General features: G+C 45.8%; 1 protein-coding gene across 4 annotated transcripts in view; it reads right to left on the bottom strand.

Moving 5' to 3' along the window:
• The window catches only part of LNX2 (ligand of numb-protein X 2), a 98,548-nt gene that overhangs the window by 20,719 nt on the left and 50,721 nt on the right, over positions 1 to 27,108 (bottom strand). For 2 of the 4 annotated variants that reach the window (XM_060234755.1, XM_060234756.1), the window contains exons 2-3: positions 24,464 to 24,552; positions 2,280 to 2,763 (exon numbers count right to left, since the gene is read on the bottom strand). In XM_060234755.1, coding sequence (XP_060090738.1) covers positions 2,280 to 2,674 — 395 coding nt within the window. In that variant the 5' untranslated portion in view covers positions 2,675 to 2,763; positions 24,464 to 24,552. The remainder of the gene's footprint in view (positions 1 to 2,279; positions 2,764 to 24,463; positions 24,553 to 27,108) is intronic. The other 2 variants (XM_060234754.1, XM_060234753.1) reach the window with 1 other exon arrangement.

The following is a 27,108-nucleotide window of genomic DNA, read 5'->3' as shown; positions in this document are numbered from 1 at the left end:
GACTTTGACCTATTGCCAGATGTAGAACCAGCCTTTGCTCCTGTCTTCTTATGCCATTTTGAGAACACACTAATTTTTTTTTTGGGGGGGGGGATAACAGGAGTATGTATAAAAACATAGATGGATTATACCATCTTAGAATATTAATAGCCTACTGTACTGCTTCAGGCTGCTTCATATGCATATGAAGCTGCCTTATATGATGTCAAACCATTAGTCTATCAAGATCCTTGTTGTCTTCTCAGACTGGCAGCAGATCTCCAGGGTCTCTGGTAGATGTCTTTCAAGTCATCTACTACTTGATACCTGATACTTCTTTTTTAATGGGAGATGCAGGGAACTGAACATGGGGCCTTCTACATGCCAAGCAGGTGCTCTGCCAGTGAGCTACAGCCCTTCCTTCTCCATGAAAAGGGATCTCAGCAAAGACTCAGACCTGATCAACCAATGACCCAAACATGCTACAAACAAAAAGGGGGGGGGGGATTGCTTCCATTGAAAGAAAAAGGTCACAATCAAGAAGGGGGAAAAGCAAATTTATGTAATGGTGACTTCTGTGGATTTAACAATCTGTGTAAGTTCTGTATGTTTCAATGCGACCTCTTCATGCATCACTCTCTCTATACTGCACGCAGAACACCATTTCTGTACTGAATATTTTGTTACTAAATGCAACGTGTCAGACCTCCTCAGCTTCAAAAGCAACAGCTGAGGAAGATGGAAGAAATAAAACAACCAACAAGAAAAAAGAGGTTCACACTCACTCAGCGCCCCCACCCCCAAACTAGCCTTCCTTTTTCTTATGCTGTTTTTTATTGAGACAATGAGGCATAAGGATTTGGGACTACATGAACAAAACTGTTCCCCGCTTATGCACTCGAGTCAATAAATGACTCCTCCTTTCGTATGAGTCATAACTTTGCCATTAAATCCAAATATCAGGTTAGACCCCACAGATCTATATGCATCAGGAAAAGCACCATCATTAGCAGGAACTCGGAGATTCAACTCAAATCCTGGTTTGCCCTAAGGTGGAAGTCACTGACTGATTCTCACTGCATAAGACCAAGAGAGAAAGGAACATGTGCTTGGGTTGTGAACTCTAGCTTAGGAAATTTCTGGAGTTTTGAGGGAAGTGCTTAGTGAAGTGGAGGAGGGGAGGAAGTTCAGTAGGAATGTGATATCACTCTAGGGCAGGGGTCTCCAAAACAGGAAGCTTGTGGGTACCATGGGCTAGCACCTTTCCTTGCACCTGCCAAGTGTTTTTTTAAAAATGGGCAGAGCCAAGAGGCTTTTTTGCCCAGCAGGGCTTTCCACCGACCACTGAAGATCTGGTTGGCTGTACAGATTTTTTTAAAGTTGCTTTAGCAGCAGCTGACATCACAGCATGAGGAACTTCACTGTATGACTGAAGGTAAGTTGTGCGTATGCAAGAAAATATTTTAAACAATATGTTCATTTTAAAAGGCATCTTGTTAAATAGAGCTGCTGCCTGAAATGCTGAAAAGTTATAATCAGAGTTATGCATCACCTCCCTCTCTTACATTTTGTGGTTGGCTTTCCTTGCTGCAGCACCCATTTTGTAGTTGCATCCACCGCCACGTGTCAGAATTTCAAAGGTGCACACAGGCTGAAAGTGGTTGGGGACCCCTGTTCTAGGGCTTCTATTTCTCCTAAGCTCTACTGGGTATCATGGAGTCCTCCCTCTGAAACTGCTATTTCCTCCCAGGGGAACTGAACTCTGACATCAGTTGCAATTCCAGGAGATCTCTGCCAGGGAACTGCTGAAAGCCTGCCAACATCTTGAATGTGGGGGGATGTCCCGTATCCCCCAGATGCAGCATTTCACAGGACATTCTGGGCTGCAGTAAAGGGGGCAGGTGCGGGTGTCATGGTTCACTGACATAAACCCTTCTTTCAAAAAACACACACTCAGGCATCAGTCTGAAAATACATGTCAGCCATGTCTGAATAGTACCCTGCTTATCCATTGCCATCCACTTATCCACTGTAATACCCAGAGATAAAATCAAGTGGAGAAAAAAGGAGGCACGTAGAAAGGCTGAGCAGGCAAGGGCTCATATTCTTTGTGAGTGGTGCCGTGTTAGATGAAGGTAAATTCTGACAGAACAGCAATTTAGAAGCTAACCCAGAATGAGATTAAGCTGGAAGAGGGAAGCAGAATCTTTGAGCCACCTGCTCTTCCTCACTCAAGGAGAAGACAAGGAGGATCTGAAAGGCGAGAGGTCTTTCTAACAAGGCTGTTTCATGCCCCTCACCTGTTTTTCAGGTGTGCCTCCAGATCACATCGTTGCATTACTTCCTCACACACGGAGGAAAAGGGACATGACACTAAAAGCTTGTCAAGCAGTTTGTGAACAAGGATGCTGGATTTTTTGCACAACTTAAAGTGAAGCCTTTTGCGATCCAAAGGACAGAAGTCCTTCTCCTGCAGGAAATTCCGTAGGCACTTATAGCAGAAAGTGTGACCACAAGGTGTGTCTAATGGCTGTAGCAAGGGTTGAAGGCAAATATGGCAGACCAAGTCATCGTCCACATCATTCTGGTAATTGTACAAGTGGTTCTCTCTTGTCCAATGTTGTTGGCCACATTCAAAGCACAGAGGGTTCAAGTTCTGCTCTGCAGACACCAGCTCTTCATTTTTGGTGCCCATGATCAAGCAAGGGAGGGCCGGGCTGACTTCCTCATCAGTGGAGGCCTGCTTGTAGGAGGGTGCTTGTTTTTCAGCGAGTGTTCATTTTTCTGAAACATAAATAAATACTATTGAAGTTCAGTGATGAAACATAGGAAGAGAAAAGTATACTTGAAGTGCATTTCCAATCCAAACTACAAAACAAAAGTACTTTTATTTCTCATACTCCTTTGCCTAGCTCTGCATGTACTAGTGCTTAAAGTTCTGTGCTTTGAACAGTGCAGATTCTGCTCCAAAAACATCAGTTCTTGCAACCTGGTCATGCAACTTGACACTGTTTAAAAGGAGGGCTATCCTACATACTGTACCAAAACCCTGATGGTCTTGTCCAAGGGAACCAATACTGGGAGAGGCTGATTTCAATACCTTCCCTGTTCACTGCTTTTTTATGGTAACCCACCCTCCCCACACCCCACACACATGCTGCTTGTCCTTAAAATAAGGGGGCCCTTCCATTTCATTACACATAGAATGTGTATGGAACAGTTTGGTCCTCAGGAATGCAGATAACTGAAGCCTCATACACAATCACTGAAAACCCCATTAAATTGTTTCTGTAGCTTCCAGGATACTAAACAAGCATAATTCGTAAACATTTGCTTAAAAAAATGCAATGCTGAGATTCTTGGAAAGCTGCATTCTGCACCTGCTACCCCATTACATTTTCCCCCGCACTTCCACAGAATGAAAGCAAATTCACAGTCCTGCTCAATGTCAAAATTGTACATAGGAAATAAGTGCATAGCAGATCCCACACAATGCAACCACTCCCCCCACCCCTCATACTTGTATACCAGCTATCATGTACTTTTAGGCTGTAAGAGATCAAGGTAAAAACAGCTGGGGCATTCAGGTTCAAAAGAACACAATTCATTTTACTGACTACCACAAAAGAAATGTTTTTATGGTGCTGCAAAGATCAGGAGATCCAATGAATTAAATCTAACCTTTAAAACAGGAGAAAATACAAATACAGAAGCATTAAAGTGTAGTTCCATTTCCCCCCATGGCTCCCTTTTCAGGCTTCTTGGGAATATTAGAGAGTACAAAGCCAATATTTGCTCATTTGCTAACCTTTGAAACAAATCATTAGCATGGACCACACATTTGCCATCCTAATGTAGGTGGTGCTGATATTTATTACTGCTTTTTTTGGAAGGGTTGATCATTCCAATATACGCATGTGACCTTGGTGAGCCTGGGCAGATATAATGCTGGCTCCCTACTAACCACGATTAGCAAACTAGGAGCCCACTGAGCGAGTGTGCAAGCTCTCTCTGCAGTTCTTGCTCCCTCCCTGGAACAAATATCCCTCTTAACCCACCAATATTAATGTGGTCCTTCCTTAACCTGAGATTTATAATTTACTTCAAACTGCTATTTTAGATCCTGGTTTAAGAGAAACCCTGGTTAGCTTTCATTATGGACAATGTCAGTCTCAACAAACGGTTTAACCAGGGTTAAGAATTAGTTTGGGTCAGGGAGGAGAGAAGGTATGGGGAGGGAATATTCTTTCCCGAGCTTGGCTTCCTATTGGCTAACTGCTGTTATTAGGCAGCCAGTGGAACGTCTGCTCTAGCCTAATAAATAGACACACACATTTGATCTGTGGAACGAAGAGCAAGTCATGGAGACAGGCTACTATTATAAATAGGTTTCATAATTAATAGCTGACATCCAATACTCCGGCTTTTCAGCCTAATGAAGTAAAACGACATAACACAATGAGATGGAAAGTCACACCAGTTGGGGATGATTAAAATGTCAGTCCCAGGCAGCACTTAGTGTTCACAGGTTTAATAAGAATGCCTCCCCCTGAACATGTTAGGCAAAGTAATCATTAACAAGACAAGTATCACAGAAGTCTAAACAATAGGCAAGGCCCCCAACTGTAGGAAGGGGGACACACATAGTTCAGTGTAAGAATACTAGCTTTGCCTATGTATAGCTCAGCTCTCAAGCCCAGTTAAAAGAATCTCAGGTAGTGTACTGGGAGAGAATCTAAGAGTACTAGGGAGACCCACCCTGCTATAGCAATGCCCACATATACTGTTCTTAGAGGGCTTCAGGGGACAGGATTTGATCATGAGTTATTTAAGACCCTCCCATCTTCCCTCCCATAATTCAAGTAACCCTTGGAAAGTCACTGCCACTCAAGGTCAACATCATAGTTCTGATTCACTGTAAGGCACCCATTTATGTCTGTTGTTGTACTACAAACATTCCACTACTGGAAGCAAAAGCTGGCCCTGAATCAAAGTGATTAGCATTCTTGTGTCTTTGGTAACTATTAGTAATAAACATTTTCATTTGTAAAGGTGTTTCTTCTCTCTTATCAGGTCTTTGTTTCATTTCTAGTGTGCATGGCAACAGCGCTTGTCACAGGAAAATTAGGCACTTACAAATGAGAAAATTCCCTTGATTTGTTCCATATAAAGATGCTGCACCATACTTTCAATCTATAGTGAATGCTAAGGTGTATCGTATTTTTTTAATAATGGCTTGTAACAATTTTCAAGGCTCCAGGCTTAGAGAGGGAAATACAAAAATGAAGAGAAATACTAACACTTAACATTTTGTATTATACTTGTTGTGAAGGTTCAAATTGCTTAACTTACATACTTTTGGTAATCCTTATATCAGTATTATTGTCCCCGTATTGCAGTAGATGGGGAAAGACTGAGAAAACAGTGGCTGGTCTAATGCCACTGGAGTTCAATGGACTCGGACTGGCCAAACTCTGCACAGGAATAAACTGCAAGACTCTTAAATATAGCCATAAAAAAGAGAAAACATGCGCTTGTCTTCCAGGAAGTCATTCATTTTACTTAAATGTCCGTAATTTTGTTTGCTAAGTTGTTATAGATTCTAACTTCATTTCACTGAAGGAAAGACTTTGTGCATATAAGGCATGGATTTATGACATCCTTTGATGCAGAAAGTATTAAAGAGTAACTGGTAATCCAAGATACCATATTGGTCAGCGAACTGAGACTCCTCACTGCCCTATCTTCTTGCAAAGATAATGCGCTCCTTCCAGGGGGGATTACATTGTAAAGATTCCTTGCTACCAATGACACAGTTATGTAAAAGCAGCAACATTAATCTCATTTTCTCCCCAAGAGAGTGTATGGAAATTAGACCTTTTGTTATGAAATGAAAGTAAGGTATGAGAGATACAAGACCCCAGATACACTATTTACTGCATAAAATACAGTTCATTACTTCTGTTGATACAGATTATCAACTGTTATTAGATAAATTATAATGATTAGGTGAATTAGATTAGATAAATTATTAGATGAATTAAGATAGTATCATGCAGGATGTCATCAGTAAAAATTACTCAGTCCAAGGCCATTCCACTCAAATAAATGGAACACCAGTGATTTGGAAATTCTTCTTATAACAATAATTACTTGGGGGGGAAATCAATCAATGTTCTGTATCAGTGTCCCATGTATATTTTCTAGCTAAGATTCCAATCTATACAACCTATATGGCTGCTGAAGATTCCAGAATGCACCAGCCACAACATGTTTTTCTATTACCCTTTTCAATGAACAGCAAAGCTTCTTAGTAAAAAGCAAGACCAGCTGCAAACCCATTTTAAAAGGATCATAGTCTGAAAGACACAAGCACCTCCAGTATTAGTTGACAAATTTATTCTGGTCTAGGCATGGGAGATCTAATACGTGCAGCTAATGCCAATTCGATAGCACCTGCATTACAATGCTCATCTAGGTCCCACTGAAAGACAGGTTGCTTACCTGTAACTGTAGATCTTCGAGTGGTCATCTGTGCATTCACACTCATGGGATAGTGCGCCTGCGCCGATCCCCGAATCGGTATCTGAAAAAGCCCGGGATTTTTCCGCGCTCGGCGCCAACGAGCATGCGCAGGCGACCCACTGCGCATGCCCACCAGCGCCCGCGCGGCAATCCCGCCAGTTCCTCCCTGACCGCTGAAAGCCCCTTACTGAAGAGAGACCGTCAGCAGCGGGGAAGGAGGGCGGGTAGTGTGAATGCACAGATGACCACTCGAAGATCTACAGTTACAGGTAAGCAACCTGTCTATCTTCTTCGTGGTCTCTGTGCCTCACACTCATGGGAGATTAGCAAGCAAAGCATACCTGGAGGCGGGAAGACGGTCAGCCTGAAGAAACAGCTTGCAACACCGCAGCTCCCAACCGAGTCCTCTGCTGAGCATGCACGTCCAGCGCGTAGTGCTTCATGAAGGCATGCGGAGAAGACCAGGTAGCCGCCTTGCAGACATCGGAAAGGGACACCCCCTTCAGGAATGCCACCGACGTGGCCATCGCCCTTGTGGAGTGTCCACGAACAGGTCCAGGCAAAGGCTTCTTAGCCAACAAATAACAAAGTTTGATCGTCTCAGTAAGCCATTTGGACAGTCTCTGAGAGGAAATTTTGGACCCTAACTTTGGGGCAGAGTAGGAAACAAAAAGTTGATTGTCCTTACGAAAACCCCGTGAACGATTCAAATAAAACAGGAGGGCACGCTTAACATCTAACGCGTGCAGTCTGCGTTCCTCATCCGAGGAAGGACTAGGGTAAAAGGTGGGCAACCAAACTTCTAAGTTAAGGTGAAACTGGGAAACCACCTTCGGGAGAAAAGTAATGTCTGGAGCCAGAGAGACCCCAGCCTCCCTAAAGGCAAGGTATGGGTAGTCACAACGCATCGCTGTGAGCTCCCCCGCACGACGTGCCGAAGTTATGGCAACTAAAAATGCAGTCTTCCAAGACAAAAGTTGCAGGGAACATGTCGCCATAGGCTCAAAGGGACGACGAGTCAACTTGTCCAGAACCAAAGTCAAGTCCCACAGCTGTGGAGGGGATCTAGACGGGGGATGAAGGCGGAACAACCCCTTCATAAATCTCTTGGACTGCGGGTGAGCAAAGACGGAGTAACCCTCAACTGAACCATGAAAAGCAGAAATAGCTGCTAAATAGACCTTAATGGATGAGAATACCAGCCCCTCATCCACCAAGGACAAAAGAAACTCAAAAACTGTGGGCAGCCCCACAGTGTCAGGTGACATTGGAGAGTCAGCCACAAAGTCACTAAACCTTTTCCACTTCCTCTCGTAAGAGGCACGGGTGGAAGGTTTCCTGCTACTCTGGAGCACTTGCTGAACCCTGGTGGAAAAGTCTAGTGGTCGATGAACCACGCTGTCAGCTTCAGGTGCGGCACGTTGTGATGGAACACGTGCCCTCCCTGGGCCGACAACAGGTCCGGTTCTGCCGGGAACTGGTAAAAGGTCCCCTTCGACTGCTGGAGCAGGATCGAAAACCAGCTCTGACGGGGCCACCACGGGGTCACCAGGATGCAACGTGGCTTCTCCTGCACTAATTTGTGGACCACCCTCGTTAGCAGAGGTAAGGGCGGGAACATGTACAGGAACCAGCCCTCCCACTGAAGTAGAAGTCCGTCTCCCAAGGAAGCCGGATCCGCACCTCCCCTGGCACAGAACAATGGGCACTTCTTGTTCTGCGCTGTGGCGAAAGCGTCCAACTGTGGGTAGCCCCAAAGTTGGAACACCGGCTCTAGGAACCTCCAATGCAGTTCCCATTCGTGAGGGGAGGCTCCACCCCTGCTGAGCGAGTCCGCCTGTATGTTGAGGACCCCCGGCAGATGTGTAGCTTTTACAAAAATGTCCCACTGGAGGCACTCCTCCCAGAGGTCCATCGCCAGCGAGCATAGCCTGCGAGACACTGTCCCCCCCTGTCGGTTTATATAACACAGGGCAGTGGTGTTGTCCGTAAGCAATGCCACAGTCTGTCCCACCAGCAGCGGGCGGAACGATCGAAGGGCAAAGTGAACTGCTAGCAGTTCCAGATAGTTTATGTGGCACCGGCTCAGTTTCGGTGGCCACTTGCCCCCCACACATAGCTCTTCCAGGTGGGCTCCCCACCCCCACATGGAGGCATCGGTAGCGATGGTTACTGTAGGGGTCGGCAGATGAAAAGGGGCCCCTTGACGGATATTGCTCTCTGTTCCCCACCATTGCAGGGAGCGGAGAGTCCCGGGTGGAATGGTGAACCTCTTCCGAGGTGAGTCCCTGAGAGGTCGAAAATGGCGCAAGAACCATATCTGTAGGCCTCTCATGTGCAGTCTTGCGAAACGTAGCACGCTTGTCGTCGCGGCCATCAGCCCCAGCATCCGCTGAAGCTGCTGAGCCGTGCCCCACTGCCGCCTTTGAAGTAGCTGTACCAGAGTGATAATGTCCTTCGCTCTCTGCGAAGGGAGGAATGCTCGATGTTGTTGAGTGTCCAACAGAGCCCCTATGAATTGAACTGTCTTTGAAGGAGTGAGATGGGACTTTTCCAGGTTGACTTGCAGGCCCAGGGTGCCAAGAAGACGCAGAGTGATAGCGATGTGGGTTGCTAGACTCTCCCTCGACTTCGCCACAAGAAGCCAATCGTCGATGTATGGAAAGACAACGACTCCCTGCAGACGAAGATGGGCAGCCACCACACTCATCAGCTTCGTGAACACCCGAGGAGCAGTAGACAGTCCAAACGGCAGGGCCCTGAATTGGAAGTGACGAGCACCCACTGCAAACCGTAGAAAACGCCTGAACGCTGGATGGATGCTGACATGAAAATAAGCATCCTTGAGGTCCAGAGTCGCCATCCAGTCTCCCTGATTGATGAGGGGCAGGATTGTTTGCAGCGTAGCCATTCTGAACTTCTGGTACAGAATAAATTTGTTCAGACTCCGAAGGTCCATGATAGGCCTTAGGCCTCCGTCCCTTTTGGGGACCAGAAAATACCGGGAGTAGAAGCCTCCCGTCCTGGCCTCCGGTGGAACTACCTCTATGGCTTGTTTCTGTAGGAGGTTGTTCACCTCCGCCAGCAGAGGTGGGGAAGGGGGAGTGGTGACTACCACGGACTGGTTCGGGGTCTGAACAAACTCTATTTTGTAGCCCTCTTCTATGATGGACAGAGCCCACTTGTCTGTGGAGATCAACTCCCAGGCCAGTAGGAAAGGGCGTAGGCGGATGGATGAATTCCCAATGGGGGCGATGACGCGTGCTTGGAAGAAGTCAAACCCCCTGCTTCTGGGAGCGAGCCCCCTTCGACTTGCTGGGCGGTTGTGACCCGTAACGGTTCCTGCCGTTGCCTGAGTAGGGTGATCGTTCGGATTGGGCAGGGCGAGGACGCCACTGCTCTGGGGAGAACTTCTGGTAAGGCTTTTTGGTCCAGGGTTTGGACCATTGCTTGGATTTGGAAGCCTTAGCAGCAGATTGGACACCCAAGTTCTTAGATGTCTTAACGCTCTTGTCGAACTCCTGGAGGGCCGAGTCAGTCGTTGTACTGAAGAGCCCGTCACCCTCGAATGGCAGATCCTCAATGAAGGTCTTAGTGTCCTGGTGGAGCGTGGTAGACCTGAGCCAGGAGTGCCGTCGGATACAGACTGCAGACGTGATCTGTTTGGCTGAAGCTTCCACCATATGTTTTGCTGCGGCCAGTTGTTGTCTGGCCACAGCGAGACCTTCTTTCTGTAGCCTGGTTGCAGCAGCTCTCTTGTCCTCGGTTAACGAGGAAAGGAAGGGGGAAAGTTGTTCCCACATGGCATACTGATATCTAGCCATGCAGGCGGCATAGTTAGACACCTTTATGCCGAGTGCCCCCGCGGAGTAGACCTTGCGGCCCATTCCATCGATCTTCCGCCCTTCTTTGTCCGGTGGGGAGGAGTGGACCTTCCTTGCCTTTGAAGAGGAGGAAACTACCACCGAGTTCGGGCGCGGATGGGTGAACAAAAATTCAGCCCCGGGCTCCTGGACCCTATACATATGGTCCAGTCGTTTGGATGAGACTGGCGTCGAGGAGGGTCGTGCCCAAGGCTCCTTGACCACTTGAAGGATCACCTTGGTCACTGGCAGAGCCACCGCAGTGGATGTGTTCCGTTGCATTATATCGAACACGTTGTCGTCCACTACAGGCTCTGGTTGCGTTACAGGCAGCTTGAGGGTGGCAGCAATCCGCTTCACAAGGTCCCCATAGGACTTCAGATCCTCCGACGGTGAGATCGGAAGATCCTCGGCCGTCTGGGAACCCGGTGAAGGCTCCAGTCCCTGGACTTCACTCTCCGATTCCGACGACGAGGAGTCTCTGTGTGTAGAGTGCTCCGAGAGCATCGGGGTCGACTCTCGCGGTGGAAGGATTGGTGTTCTTCGATCCGCATCTACCGGAACCAGCTGTCGATCCGGGGGAACCGATGCCGACGCAGAAGCCTTTCGCGACCGATGGGAAACCCTCGAGACCGATGAAAATTGGGATGCCTGCTCCCAATCGGGGTAGTCGTCCGGGTACCAACGACAGGTCTCGAACCGGGAGTAGGGAGGCTGCCACCTGCGTTGCTCCCACGATGGTATCGGGAAGCGTTGAGGAGGGTAGAAAGTTTCTCGCCTGACTCGGGGCTTGAATGGTGGATCGATCACCGGTGCCGACGCGTCAACCTCCGAGGTCGATCCGCTTTCGGAGCGACGACGGGAGCCCGAAGACGAAGACCGCTGGGTCAAGTCGATTTCCGGCTCTTGTTCCGACGCCGACAGGCGCTGCTGGTCAGCTGGGCTACGGCGCGGAGGCGTCCGAGGTTTTTTCGGGGGTTTTGTCGACGTCGATGCCGACGTACCGCCCGATGGGGAAGGAGTGCGGGGTCGCTTTCGCTTCTCCTTCGACTTCGCCTTTTTCGGAGGTCGGGTCCCCGAATCCTCCTGGCGCTTTTTAGCAGGCATATCCACCGTGCCCTCGAGGGGACGTTTAGTGGAGCCCCGCTCTTCCGGCAAGTCCAGAGTCAGTATCGGAGCCGCATCGGCCGATGCGAGCTCCAGTGCCGGGGTTTCGGACGACTTCGGTGCCGATGCCTCCATCGGTCGATGGGGTCTAAGCGCCGATTCGATCAGTGCCGCCGATAAACGAGCCGCCCGGTTCTTTCTCGTCTGCTTCGAAAAGCGGAGACAATGCGGGCACGCGTCTACTCGGTGGGCCTCTCCCAGGCACAGTAGGCAGAGGGAATGACCGTCTGGAGGGGCGATCTTCTTCCCACACGCACGGCAGCGTTTGAAAAACCCCCAGCGACTTTCCATAGAAAGTAGCCGCAAAAAAACTCCCCAGAACAATCTGAGCGAGAAAAAGAAGAGCGGGGGAAAAGCGCGGGCGAAGCGCCCCGAAGGGCCGTAGCCTGACGAACACAAAACGCTTTTTTTTTTTTTTTTTTTACTAACTAACTAACAACTATAAACTACAACTAACTACTAAACAACAATATTAAACGGGCTAACAAGAAGAAAAGGCGAAGCCAAAAACTTCTCACCGACCGGGGAAAACGGAAAGGTAAACCTCTCAGCGCAGCGGTCAGAAAGGAACTGGCGGGATTGCCGCGCGGGCGCTGGTGGGCATGCGCAGTGGGTCGCCTGCGCATGCTCGTTGGCGCCGAGCGCGGAAAAATCCCGGGCTTTTTCAGATACCGATTCGGGGATCGGCGCAGGCGCACTATCCCATGAGTGTGAGGCACAGAGACCACGAAGAAGATCATGAAGATTCACCTGCTGATGTAGACAGAAATGCACATCCATGCTTGAGGAACCAGTTGTGTGCTGTCAAGGTGTCCTGTACTCTGCAATGTGGCCTAGTCAAGTTTTCTCAAGTGGTACCAAATCCTTGGCCCTGGGGCCAGTCATGCCTGGGAGCCTGGAGCTCATAACACAAGGCTTACATCCAGCAATGCTGTCTTCTCAGGGCTCAGCTTAAAAACAGGTTGAGAGTAACTGGGCCCAACAACACTGCTGGCAGGTGCTGGAGTTCCTGAGACTGCACTGTGCTCTAGCCAGGGTCTCTTAGGGCACTGTCCTAGATCCACAATGGGCTTGTGTGCAGCCAGTCTGGCACTTTGCTTCCTTTGCAGCACTTCATCCCAGGCCTTCTGATGCTACCATTTCTGCAGAGTAGGAATGGATGCTTGGTTTCATTACTTGCCCGTCAGGGACTAGTGGCAAATCTTCCTTGCAGGCTCTGGCAAGGCAGCTTCTGGCACTGCTACAGCACTGTCAGCAGGTGCCTCTGCAGTGATAGAGAAGAAGAGGAGGTGGTGTTGGGTTTTTTTTGGTGGGGTTGGGTGTCTGTCTGCACTTGGACATTATGGCAACCTCTGGTGACTGACCCTTACTGGGGGCCTGAAGGATATTCAGAGAATACTCAGCTGAATAAAGCCTGCCCCTGTGCTCTCAACTGGATATTCCATAGAGGTCTCCCATCCAAGTACTTTCCAGAGTACTGCTCAGCTTCCAAGATCTGACAAGATTGGGCTTGCCTGGCCTAGCCAGGTCACAGTGAGGAACTGGTTTTACCTTGCTTTTCTCTGCCCTAAAGAGTCTCAAAGCAGCTTACCGCCGTCTTCCCTTCCTCTTCCCAGGGCCAGCTCGCCCACTAGGCAAACTAGGTGATTGCCTAGGGCGCCAGGAAGTGGGGGACGCTGAATTGGGCTCCCTCCCTGGTGCCCATGACAAACACCTAGTTTGCCTGCCTACCTCCCTCCTCCTCCCCCCCGTCGCTGCAGCCCTTCCTCCCTTCACAGCGCTGCATGCCGCCCTCCCGGGAGGGGTGGCAGGCAGGGAACTTGCCTGGGGCGTCATGTGCCCTGGGGCCAGCGCTGCCTCTTCCCACAACAGACACCTTGTGAGGTAGGTGGAGTTGAGAGAATTCTGAAAGAACTGGAATGGCCCAAGATCACCCAGAAAGCTTCATGTTGGGGAGTGGGAAATCAAACCCAGTTTTCCAGATTACTGCTGCTTTTAACCACTACACCACGCTGATTGCTGGACTCTCCCTGATCTCTCTGGTTTTCTTTGGCCATAGCACTTGGCTCCTTGAGCTCCTCTGACATTCTGAGTTGGTCATGACGCTAAGTGCGCTATAGAATGGTTTTAAAGCTGATATATGTAAATTATGGTTTTATATGTTTTATTGGATTGATTGTATTTTATGATGTTGTAAGCCGCCCTGAGTCCGCTTGCGGAGATGGCGGGATATAAATTGAAAGTAATAAATAAATAATAAATAAATAAGTGCCCTCAAAAGAGTTCCCCCTGTCCTCACAGCAATCTAGACCCAACCCAATCAACATATAAAAACAAATAATATCTATAACGCTGTTTGCTGTACGCATTATCAAGCTACTGTAAAACTAGCATTACCAAAGGTCCAAGCAACCATGCAGTTAAGAAACAAGCCGCTTCTGCCTATGTGTATTTTTATGCATGGTCAGAAATGAAGCCAGAGTTGGGAGTCTTCCCTCCAACACATATAGCTGCCAAGTCCAGGTTGGGAAATTCTTGGAGATTTAGGGGTGCAGCCTGGGAGGAAGGAGGGAGCTCAGTGGGTACGAAGTCCAACCTCCAAAGCAGCCATTTTCTCCAGGGAAACTGATCTCTGTAGACTAGAGGTCAGCTGTAATTCCGGGAGACCTCCAGAGCCAACTTAGAGGTTGGCAACCCTACCCTGCAGAAAACCCGTGGCTGTTGGGACATATAAATGCCCCCCTCACATGCCTTACTTTACTGCCCATTGCTTTCAGCATTTTTCTACTGAAACAGGTTTGAAAAGAAAAAATGATTCAAGTTATGAAGCATGGCAAGAAAAGAAAGGAGTGGGGCTGGGGTGGAAAGGACAGGGTATATTCAGTTTCTATTTTCTATGACATTAACTAACAGTCCATACTTCAGACACAAATAGGGAGACTTTTGCTTTACTAGTTTTCCCCCTTCCCCTCCTAACAATGCCAAAGTGTATTTGAAAGGAAGGAGAATTTTTTTTTTTTAAAGTGTGTGTATGCTTTCAAGGTGCTGCTTGTATGCAATGGAACCTGCTTGGCAGCACTTTTTTCCATCAATCCGTATGGTTCAGTTACCCAGAATATCTCTTTACCGTATTAGCACGTTATTCAAAAGAAAAAGCAAATAAGGAAGATGGGAAAGAATACTCAGATAAATTCCCTGTATAAACATCACATTTTAGTTAAGGAAACCATTGTGAGAACAGGCTGAACAACAAAGGAAATAATCTATTGAAGTAACAGGCTCTAGCCTTATCTTGTCAATTAAAAGTAATTGCATGGGAAGGTGGAAAAGCAATTGTTTAAATTAGTACAATGAGCTCTTTGCTCATTTACTGTCAGAGATCAGATTCCAGAGCAGTAGTAAGTCTGCTGTAGCAAAGGAAATTTTAAAAGGCAGAGTGGAGTCTTATGGCACCTTAAAGGAATAACTTACAGTAGCATGAGCATTCGTAGGCTACAGTTCACATCATTGTAAACATTAAGTGAATCCTCAGTTGGCAGATAGGGATATATAAAACAAAATACGCTGAACAATGGCACTGGAAAAACTATTAAATGGGAAGAGGTACAGGGTGTGACATCTCTATGGAAAACTGACAAATATGCTCACTTTTTTTATTTTTCTATGCCTCCTCCTCTAAAATCAGCCATGCATTGCCATGCAAACTCATGCCACAATAAACCGTTTATTCCTTTCAGGTTCTTTAAGGCTTCTTTTTTGGTTTTTTTTGCCAGAAATCAAGGAAAGCTTATTAAACATTACCCCTGCCTACCCGATGAATGTGGAAAATATTTTTAAAATCTGACCACTGTAGTCTGTCTTACACTTAGGCTCCACAATGCCTTTTCTCATGCCATTGCCTCATTGCTGTTGGCTGCCACCATTTTTTATTTTGTGCCACGCATGCAAAATGTTTTGTGCATTCACAAGTCTGGTGCACACATAAAATCATGCAACAGGCAATTATGTCAGAGGAAAGCAGCAAGGAAAGAGACGAGGCATTTGTAGAGATCAGTGAGTGAAGGGGGACTGCTTGGCACTGTTAAGTCCTGAACTGACAGACTAACGAGCACGACAACTGGGCCAGCACAAGCGTCATGGCTGCTGGAAAGCTGGGAAATCTGTGACTGCTAAGCAAGAGAGAGAAAGGGAGAGCTGATCACGAAACTGTAGTGTATTTCATGGGGTTTACTGTTGTGCTTCATTCTATCACAGCCCACAAATGTAATTTCCTTCTTGCTTCCCATCTAGCTAAAGCAGGAAATCATATAAATATTAGAAATTATTTTAAAGGATTTGGAGGAAACGGAGGTGATGCTGTTGGTTGCAGGGTTGTTTCCACAACAGAGAATGTCCACTTAATGCTTGAACAATTGGTGGAAAATACAAGGAGGGTCCAGCAAAACTTTTCCAGGATCCCGCCCCCTCCCCTGTCCTTTGAATGGTTGTTTCTGGTCTATTTTAAGCCCTATTCCTTATACTATAGGAGAAAAATTGCTAACGATTTCCTTCAGATTGGCTGTATCCTTTTTATTACAATAAACTGGAATGTTTATCTATCTTGGAAATACATATAGTGGTTTTTCTACTATACTAGACGTTTTAGGACAGCACAAAATAAAAATTGTTTTTGTAATTGCATACTCTTGAACAGCTATCCCATTGTCCTTCCTCAGTAGAGATGTACAATTTTCAGAAGTTCTGAAAGAAGGGAGGTGGGGCTGGAATGGAAATATGGGGGAAAGTTTTAAAATATATGCAAGCTTAGCTTCTCATCAAGACCAGTTTTATTTTACAGCTTTAAGTGACATAATACATCAGTTTTCTACAATAACTGCAAATTCAACCCCTGAACTTAAGAAAGGCAAACTGCTGTACCCCTTGCTGTCTTAGCACATTTCTTAGTGTTTGGCTACTAAAAAACCAGCAGCATCCCTCCCCCCAGTAGTACTGACTCAAACTAAAAAAGCAAGAAAATTAGCAACCAATATATTTTAGACTAACAAGTATGTGATGGGAATGGCAGACAAAGATTTTTGATGGGGCCACAGGGCTTCTTAGTGGGAATCATGAGCATATTTATGGTTAATTTAAACAATTTAAATATTTATGGCAGTTATGACACACTTCATAAGAGAAGCCATGTTAGATCAGGCCAATGGCCCATCCAGTCCAACACTCTGTGTCACACAGTGGCAAAAAAAAAATTATATATACACACACATTGTGGCTAATAGCCACTGATGGACCTCTGCTCCATATTTTTATCTAAACCCCTCTTGAAGGTGGCTATGCTTGTGGCCGCCATCACCTCCTGTGGCAGTGAATTCCACATGTTAATCACCCTTTGGGTGAAGAAGTACTTCCTTTTATCCGTTTTAACCTGTCTGCTCAGCAATTTCATCGAATGCCCACGAGTTCTTGTATTGTGAGAAAGGGAGAAACGTACTTCTTTCTCTACTTTCTCCATCCCATGCATTATCTTGTAAACCTCTATCATGTCACCCCGCAGTCGACGTTTCTCCAAGCTAAAGAGTCCCAAGCGTTTCAACCTTTCTTCATAGGGAAAGTGTTCCAGCCCCTTAATCATTCTAGTTGCCCTTTTCTGGACTTTCTCCAATGCTATAATATCCTTTTTGAGGTGCGGCGACCAGAACTGCACACAGTACTCCAAATGAGACCGCACCATCGATTTATACAGGGGCATTATGATACTGGCTGATTTGTTTTCAATTCCCTTCCTAATAATTCCCAGCATGGTGTTGGCCTTTTTTATTGCAAACGCACACTGTCTTGACATTTTCAGTGAGTTATCTACCACGACCCCAAGATCTCTCTCTTGGTCAGTCTCTGCCAGTTCACACCCCATCAACTTGTATTTGTAGCTGGGATTCTTGGCCCCAATGTGCATTACTTTGCACTTGGCCACATTGAACCGCATCTGCCACGTTGACGCCCACTCACCCAGCCTCAACAGATCCCTTTGGAGTTCCTCACAATCCTCTCTGGTTCTCACCACCCTGAACAATTTACTGTCATCCGCAAACTTGGCCACTTCACTGCTCACTCCCAACTCTAAATCATTTATGAACAAGTTAAAGAGCATGGGACCCAGTACCGAGCCCTGCGGCACCCCACTGCTTACCGTCCTCCACTGCGAAGACTGCCCATTTATACTCACTCTCTGCTTCCTATTACTCAGCCAGTTTTTGATCCACAAGAGGACCTGTTAAGAGGACTTCTGTTAATTCCTTCTATTCAGGAAGGGTTATCCCATCAGTTTCCCCAGGAATAGCAGAAATGGCACTGGAGAAGTTACTTAGAAATTCAAATAAAATAAAATTTATTGGACATAACAGAGTGGGAATAAGCACACACTTTAAAGACTTTCAGGTTGATATTGTGTTGGTAACTGTAAGGCAGGACTACTGTATGCAGAAAAGGAACCCAATCTATATAGTCTTTTTGGATGTGCCTATGAATCAAGCCCTCAGGTGTTTATTACTGGACACAGCCATTAGAACATAATTTCCTTTGACTTCCAATAGTATGTGAGGCAATTCCACCCCCCCTTTCAATCTGTTTGTCTTCTTCAGATACCTCAGCTTACAGATACCTCAGCTTTTGTTGGACTGAGGTGCTTAAACAGAAACCCACTTTTATTTGGACCAGGCTGCATCCACACCAACCCCTTTCTCTGGCTAGACTGTGATTCCAACAATATTCAGAAAGCCATCACACGTTTCTGTCTTCCAGATATCCCTGTCCGTATACAGCTGTTGTTTATGCCTCCAGACTGAGATTCCTTCTTCCTCTATCACTGGCATATGTAACTGTACAATGCGTGTTTCTTTTCCCTCAATGTGTTCCTGCATCACAATCACTCTCTTTGGCACTCTCCTAGAGACCTTCTCTGTGACACCTCCCAAGTGTCTCTCCCTAGGAATGATTTTTTTCCCCATCAACCACCTCAACTGTCAAAACCCAACTCCCTCTTTAGAGTTCTGTGGACTTGTTCCAACCAACGTGAGAGCTAGGAAAAGAGCTGTCACTCATAGCCACTCTTCCCTCTCTGTCCCTCTTCAAACAATTCTGTCATTTTGCAAAATAAACCTTTTGTTCTAGTCCGTCATACCAGTGTACTAAAACAACTACACACTGTGCTCCTGCCTGTGTTTATTACCTACTGCAGAACCTCATGTGTACTGCTTCCTATACACTACTCACAACAACCAGTGTTTAGGTTGCAAAACTTTTATGGATTATTAATATTGATTATCAATAATGATAATTAGAAAAGACTACTGGCCCCCTACTTTAAGCCCTGGTCAGGGGTGAGTAGTAGGTTTTCCTGCAGCCCTGACCCAGTTTATTCTTACCTCTGGAGAACAAACGGGGTTGCACCTGAACACAGAGTACTATCCTGAGCAATAAGACTTTCTTCCCCTCCAGAATTTGGAATACAAAATTCCAGTTCTGGGACAAGAAATATCTGGAGATTTTGGAGGTGGAACCTGAGGAGAGTGGGGTTGAGGAAGAGGGATTTCAATGAGATATAATGCTACAGAGTCCACCTTCCAAAGTGGCCATTTTCTCAAGGTGACAATCCTAGCTCCAAAGAGATGCAATCTGACATCAATATCTACAGTTGAAATGATCGCCAGATTTTTGCCCAGAGTAAACAGCTTTCCCTGGTATGAAATGATGAACACAACCTAGTATCACCAATGAAATGCAAATATACATTCAATCGATAATTTGTACGTAATTGTCATAAAAAGGAAATGGTAAACCTGTGTTTAACCAACAAAAATTCAGACTACAGATATTGAACCCGTATTATGGAATGCTTTTCCATAATAAATGAAAGAAAAACTAGCATGCTGTGAAGATCAATAGGCCAGAATTCTTGCCCTTAATATCAGCTTTTCTATGTGAAGGGAATTTGCATTTAGTTATATGACCCCCCCCCCCCCCCCGGGTAATCTAGCCATCTGGCCCAGGCAACAGCTTTACCAGCTTTTGCTTTTGGATTCTGGGCATTTATTTCACTACTAGTGGTAGTCCTTTCTTCCATCACAAGGAGCCTTTGCTGATGCAAGAGTTCTCCTATCAGAGGAAGGCTCCTTTGTATAGAAAAATGCCACTTCTAGTGGAATGGAACCACAGGAGCCAGCCACAGGTCTTGATAAGCCAGTTTTACTTCTTTGCCTTGTAGAATTCCCAAGGACTGTGTACGTAACAGCTAAGGTAGTGTAATCATTACAATGGCAGTGTTGGTTGAAGAACTGCAAAACAGATGAAAAACAAGTGTCAAGAAGAAAGCAAAAAGTGCTACAAGTCAGTCTTTCAAAACATATAATTCACTTGGAAATAAGCCCCTTGGAATGTCAGAATGACAGCCAAATAGCGTAGGTGATGCCCTTGTCTCTCCTGTTAAATTATAGTCCTTGGAAAGAACAGCCCACGATTGGACAGCCCAGCTGCACAAGAAGTATTTTGCAGGTTTATTTTTCCACCAAAACTTGTTTTGCATTTTCCATGATGTGCTTGTGATCCCAATTTTGCATTCCACTATAACGCTTCAGTAAACAGGCACACTGGGGCACAGACATAAATGTTCAACTCTTGCATACCCCCTCCTTTTTTTCCTTTTCTTTTTTAAAGAGAAAAGGAAACAGGATGGCAAGCAGCATCTTGTTCTGAGGGCATAATTGACTCATCGGCTTCTTCCAGGCAAATCTAATTGCAAATGCCATGTTTGGTGGGGTTGTACCAATAGCTTCTGAGGTGAAAAAAAAGAACCAATATAAAATGCTATGCGTCACTTATGGCCTCATTAGTCTGGTTTCTACATGCCTTTACAATGTTTGATTTCTCTGTAATTTAAATCATTGGCAAGACTTCGTGGTTAGATTGTTAGACTAAGACTTGGGACATACATGAAGCTGCCTTATATTGGATCAGACCATCAGTCCATCAGGTTCAGTATTGTCTATTCAGACTGGCAGTGGCTCTCCAGAGTCTCAGATTGAGGTCTTTTACATTCACCTCTTGCCTGGTTCTTTTAACTGGAGATGCCGGGGATTGAACCTGGGACTTTCTGCATTCAAAGCAGAAGCTCCTCCATTAAGCCACAACCCATCTCCGACAACCAGGTCTGAATTCCCACTCTGCCTTGGAAGATGAACAAGTGAGTCTTGGCCCATCATGATGTCTCAGTCTAAGCCACCCCTCAGGGTGGTTGTTTGTGGATAGAGTGGAAGAGAAAGAACAGCACAATATGCTGCTTTGGGTCTCTACAAGGGAGAAAAGCAGGCTATAAACACAAATTAAAAACCCCAACAACAACCATGAAAATAAATGATCATTTCCACAATGGCTACTGACCTGCATATGTCCACCTCACAATTTGGCAATGACAAACATACTATAAATGTCCCATTCACTTCAAACAAACAAAAATGATTAAATTCTGGATCAGAGCCAGCATGGTGTCATTGACAGTGGGTTGAAAAATGTGTAGTGCAGAGTCACAGAATGAGTTTAAATAATCTCACAGGGGGGAGGGGATGGAGGACAAACTCATGTTCACTGTGTTGAATGTGATTGCCAGAAATAAGAGCTCACAATGAGTCTTAAAACTGAAAACTTGAGAAAGGAAGGGATTTGGCCTGTGTAACATTACAGAGTTCTGGAGACTGGTTCCATCCACCTATAGGCCAGAATAAGTTATGAAGTATCCTCTGGCCTGTATAAAGCTTCTATATCAAGACCTGCCTGTGGTTTGATGGAAGCTGGCAGGCTGCACTGTGTGCTTGCTACAAGCCTGCTTTTGCTTTGACCCCCAATCCCCTTTTTGCAGGACTCTCAACTCTACAGTAACCATGTCTGACAGGGAGAAATAAAAATCACCTGACCTCAACCAGACTTACAGTTCAATCCTAAACAGAGTTACACCCTCCTAAGCCCTCTGAAGGCAATGGGCTTAGAAGGATGCAAGCTTGCTTAGGACTGTATTGTGAACCTACCAGAGGATTCAGATTTAAATCTAATTATTTCCTGGCTCCCCAGCAGATGCTTGCCCCATCTTAGTGCTCAGCAGAACTACAGTATCTAATGTGGGGACTTAGCCAGCTAAGCAGGACCATGGTATCTAATGTGGGGATTTAGCCAGCTGTCTTAACTAGGCAGTGATGTAGCTGGATAATTAGAGATGACATAAACGGCTCCATATTTTGGTCTCATCATATTTTTCATGACAAACATCTGGTGCTATAAAGCAAAAGCACCAGATCTTTTACATGCCATTTTCAGATGACTTCACCCTCCATCAAACGTGACCTGACTCAAGGGGTATTTGCTCCAGGAAGGAAAATGCAGTTTCTCTGTGTGTGGCGGGGTGTGTGTGTGTGAGGGAGACAAATAAATGATGTGAGACCGCAAACAATTCTCCCCTCTTTTTAAAAAACAACTTAGTTACATGAGGATAGTTATCCAGGGTTACATACTTTGGCTTGGTTCTTTCTGCACTGTCATCAACCACAGTAATCTCAGAGGGCAGGAAATTCTTACGCATTCACTCTCCTAACCACACTCTGCTTACAAATGTGTTTCTTTACATCAGAAAAAGAAAAACAAACAACCACTATCATCCATCACCACTTTAGAGAACACTGGTGTAAAAGGGGCCCTACTAGTGAGTGCCAATGTCGCCAGTAGAGTCCAGCAACAATTCCTCCTTCCCTCCATGTTTGTGTCATTTGGTCACTGTTGTGTTTCATTTCATTTCAATTTTTTTCTTAACATTTTGCTAGAAATTGAATGCTCCCCTGCCTCTCCTTCATAGAAGGAGTACTTATCTGGTACTCCAGAACAAACAGCCCTTAATGAGTAGGGTTGTCACCTCCAGCTTGAGAAACACCTGGAGATTTGGGGGAGGGCGGTCTGAGGAGAGCTGGGTTTGAAGGGGTGAAACCTCAGCAGGTTCTCCCATCCCAAGCAGCCACTTTCTCCAGGGGAACAAGGGTTGCCAGTCCACTGGTCTGACAACAAGGGATTCCCCCATTTCAGTGGATCCAATCCACTGCCAGCCACCTGGCTTTTTTGGGGGGGGGGGAGTCCCACCCCCAAATAGCCCCCTCTTCCCCCACCACACATACTTCCATGTGACATCATTGTGCAACAATGTTGTGTGCAGCGATATCGCTCCACCCTCCCCACTCCTGGAAGGCTCCCTCCCACTCTTTGCCAGCTGGGTAAGCAGACCTAGCAACCCTAAGGAGATCTAAATAATCTGGAAAGTAATTCTGGGAGAGGCAGGCAATGGCAAGCCACTCCTGCTCATCTTTTGCCTCAAAAACCACCTGAAGGGTCAACGTAAGTCGGTTGCGACTCAATGCTGCTTAATTATCAGTTACAGGTATGGTTCAAGCCTCTGTCCTTAAGTAGGGATCGGACTTTTGCAGGGGCATCTTAAGCAGAGTTATGCCCCTTTAAGGCTATTGACTTTATGGACTTAGAAGGAGGCAGCTCTGCTCCGGATAGCACTGATAGGAAAATACTTTTACTTAGAATAGCTGTAAGAGAAAAGCTGACATCTCAAAGGGCACATGTTTCTTCAAGGCTGACCTCATTTTAACAGTGTTCAAAGAATTCTGTACATCACTCTTCATATATCATTATCTACTCTGTGAAAAGAAGACTTTGCACAGCATGTGAAGAAGGTCCTGGCTGCGGGTTACCCCTTCTTCCCCAAATCGCATGTGCAGAATAACTAGCTAGTCATCCTCTGCAGATTTCCCCCCCCCTTTGAATTAAATCAATCCTTCAAGTTCTTTCCCTTCACTTGCCTCCCCATTCTCCACTCCTGTAGTCTCTGTATATCATGAAGACCCGTTAATGTAATTCCAAAGTTCTTGTTAAGCATCTGCAAATGCGCAGAATATAGATATAAGAACGTAACATTTTGTGATTTTTTTTTCCTTTTAAACTTTTTCTATGGGTTGGGTTGGATCCCATGGAAGATTTCCACATACATGACATTTCTTGCACAAATGGAAGTGCTAAAATTACTCCTCACAACCGGCTTGTGACCTTTCCCACTGTCTCCACTATCTTTTCAACAAGTGCAAGATGTAGCCCATGGTATTTCTTCAGATACCATTTCAAAACTCAATTCAGTGAAATCCTGTGAACCATCTGTTGCCCTTTCCATTGCTCCATATGCACTGTATTATTTAATTCAAAAGACTACGCTACGTGTGTTGCTGCAGCCACTGAACTACCGTTTGCACAAGGAGACCTGTGCCAAGCAGATTTCCTGTTCTACTCACGTATTGCTGGATCCAAGCCTTTATTCAAATATTAGACCGGTGCTTTATCTATGTTAATAAGAACTGGGCTGCTCCGGTGGCCGGGGAAAGTGCTGTCAAGTTGCAGCCAATTTATGGCGACCCCACAGGGTTTTCAAGGCAAGAGATGAACAAGAGGTAGTTTTGCCATTGCCTGCCTCTGCACAGAGGCTCTGGACTGACCCTGCTTAGCTTCTGATGTCCGACGAGATCAGTCTAGCATGGGCCATCCAGGTCAGCGTGAACTGTTCTAGCCCTTTAAAACTACTGGTAAACAGGAAGTGCAGCAGTCATGACTGCTTCCACTTGACCTTTCCAATATCTTTTTCATCTTCCCTTTCCTGCTGTGTGACTTGTTTCAGCAGGAGTGGAAAGGACACTGACAAATGGATTGTGGAACAAACCAGCAAAAGAAGTTGTAGTCGCTGCATCCTCTGTGCCATCGGCAGTTTCAAACGGACAGAGCAAATCTCCGGGTTTTGAGCCAACGGTCTTTTTAAAAAGCAGTCAGGGGGAGGCTACATTTTGATACCGTACCTGAGCTTTCCAGAAGGCCGGGGACATTTTTTCCAGTGGATCTTAGGTATTATTAATGTCCTTTCTCCAAGAAGCCCTTGCACTTGCATCTGCAGAAATGAGATAGTTAGCCGCTGGGGGGACAAGGAAGCAAAGCATCACTTCAATCTCATGAACAGAGAGTATTAAGGCAGACTTAAGTGCCACCCGGGAACTCGCATTTCATATTTGTGCGGCTTTGCGTTGCCATAGAAACAAGGAGCTTCAGGCTTTAATTACAGCAGTGACTTTTAAAAAAGAGAGTGCTAACTCTTCTCTCTCAAGGACACCTCTAGTACGGCTTCTCATGAAAAGCTAATATTGGGTTCTAGTATAAATTATATACAAAGCTTTGTGTATGCCGGAAAGGGGGTGGAGGTGGAAATCAAGACTGTGCTCTATCCAGCTAAAATTCTGAAACCTCTGCAAGACACACAATTCAAGCAAATGCACATATTTAATAGTTATTCTGCGAGGAGCATGAGGTGGGGGCAAGGAAACCAATAAGGCAGACCCCTTGGCTTCCTGTGATGCCACCAAGTATTTAGTCATACATATCTTTGTAGCCATAATGACTAACAACTTGCTGAATGCACAGGTGAAGTTCAGTGCCCAGTATCAGATTCTGCATTTATAGAGGATCATAAGGCAAACACACACACACACACACACACACACACACACACACACACACACACACACAGATGAACTGGAGAAACCACACTGTATTGCAACTAACTTGGTTACCCCCGATTTCAGAAGAGGTACATGATACAGCACTCCTATGACTGTTTCACTTTACAATGCCGAGGGGAAATCATGAGCTAGCCAGCTCTGCCCTTTGGCCTCTGGTGACATCTGGGCTCAGCAACCAAAGAGCAGGGCTTTTGGTGAGGAGGAAAGTATTCCTGCTCAGGCCACTTTGGACCCTGAGAGGCAGCAACAGCAGCAAAAGAGCTGGGAAGAGGGCTTCAGACATCCTTTCCTTCTCCTCCCAACAGCTACCACCACTACTAGGAGCTACAGAAATTGCTGACAGGATCTGCCTTGCTGTTTAAAGAACAGAGCAGAAGACACACTTTCAAATTAAGATTGTCCCACTTCACGGAAAACAGCTTTGAGAACCTTTTGTTTGAAAGCTGTATGTAAATACTGCAAATAAAAAATACCCACTCCGTTAAAAAAAAAAACACTTCTTCCCACATAAAATATTAGCAAGCCAGGAAGGGAAGTGGGCTAGAACTTCTCTCTTTGACATCCTAAGCTTTCTATGTTGGTTTTGATGTAGCAGAGAGTTCGGTTCTATAAATGAATACATTCTTTTAATTTTACTGCAATGCTGCTTGCATTTGTTTGGACAAATCTCTCCTAGCACTTCTCATCCTAGATGTCATCCTAGCTCTTACCTCCTTTGCTTCTCTCTCTCTAGCTATTAGCATGCCTGTGCTCCAATGGACATCTTATTTTCCCCTCCTGTACTCATTCAGTTAACAATATTGCAGTGTTTTGTACTTTGCCTAGCCCTGGTTTGTTGACTCTCACCCCTTCTTTTGCACACAGCAAGAAATGCACAGTGCACAACTGTGTTCCTATTTAGCAAAAGTGAAAAAGACACAACCCACAGTCACCCACAATATTTAATACTCCGCTGCCTTAAACCAAGTTAGACCATTGATCTATCTACCTTAATATTGTTTACACGGACTTGACATTGTCTCTGCCAGGCACCCAGGCAGAGGAAGCGCATAAGAAGAGCCCTGCTGGAACAGATCAAAGATTCGTGTAGTCTAGTTTACTGTTTCACACAGTGGCCAACTAGTTACCCTGGAAGGCCAATAAACAGGCCTTCCTCTGGTGTTGCCTCCTAGCACTTGGGAGGTTTCCCCCTCTCAAACCCACGTTCCTGAGATCCCTTAACTGCAAATGCAGAACCTTTCCTTTCCTTTCGAAGGAAGCTCATTGATTCACAAATCTTGAGCAGTAGAAGGCACTTATTTTTTGGATGCAAGGGCTAAAAGGACTCAGACAAATTTTGCAATTGCTAAAGTGTTCTTAGGATCCTTATCACTGAGCAAAAGAGTCAGGGTTTCCAGAGTATGAGGGGAGGGGGGAGAACAACTAGCCGAGTAAAGGTTTAATATAGTAATCCCTCATAATCTCAAAAAAATCTGCATTCCAGCAGAGCGTGAAAGGATGTATCAATCCTGTTAAGGCCACAAAGGACAGACACAGAACCTGCAACTTTCTGCATCCAAAGCATGCACTCTTCCACTGAGCTATGTCCCCCATCTCAAACCCAGGTGTTGGATGACACCATGGAAACACTATAGCACAATGGGGCAAAATAAGCCCAAGCAAATATTAAAGCTGGCACTGCAAGAGAGATGCCCATAGGCTCTGGAAAGCGGAGGATCCTGGATACCACTTCAAAACATTCCTGGCCCACTCTAGCATTAGGGTTTCTTTTTGCTTTGTTACCTCCTACGCTTCCTTTGTGACATTCAGAGCAGTCTGCAAAAGACTTCTGTGGAATCTACAGCTCAGTACAATTGAACCATCAAAATGAGACCTGAGATGATCCCAGCTTCCACCCACCTTCCCAATGTAATTGACAGACATATGTCAGC

Source organism: Heteronotia binoei, chromosome 3, assembly GCF_032191835.1.
Source record: "Heteronotia binoei isolate CCM8104 ecotype False Entrance Well chromosome 3, APGP_CSIRO_Hbin_v1, whole genome shotgun sequence".
NCBI lineage: Eukaryota > Metazoa > Chordata > Lepidosauria > Squamata > Gekkonidae > Heteronotia > Heteronotia binoei.
Note: the sequence above shows the minus strand (reverse complement) of the source record. Positions and strands in the feature narration are given on the sequence as shown.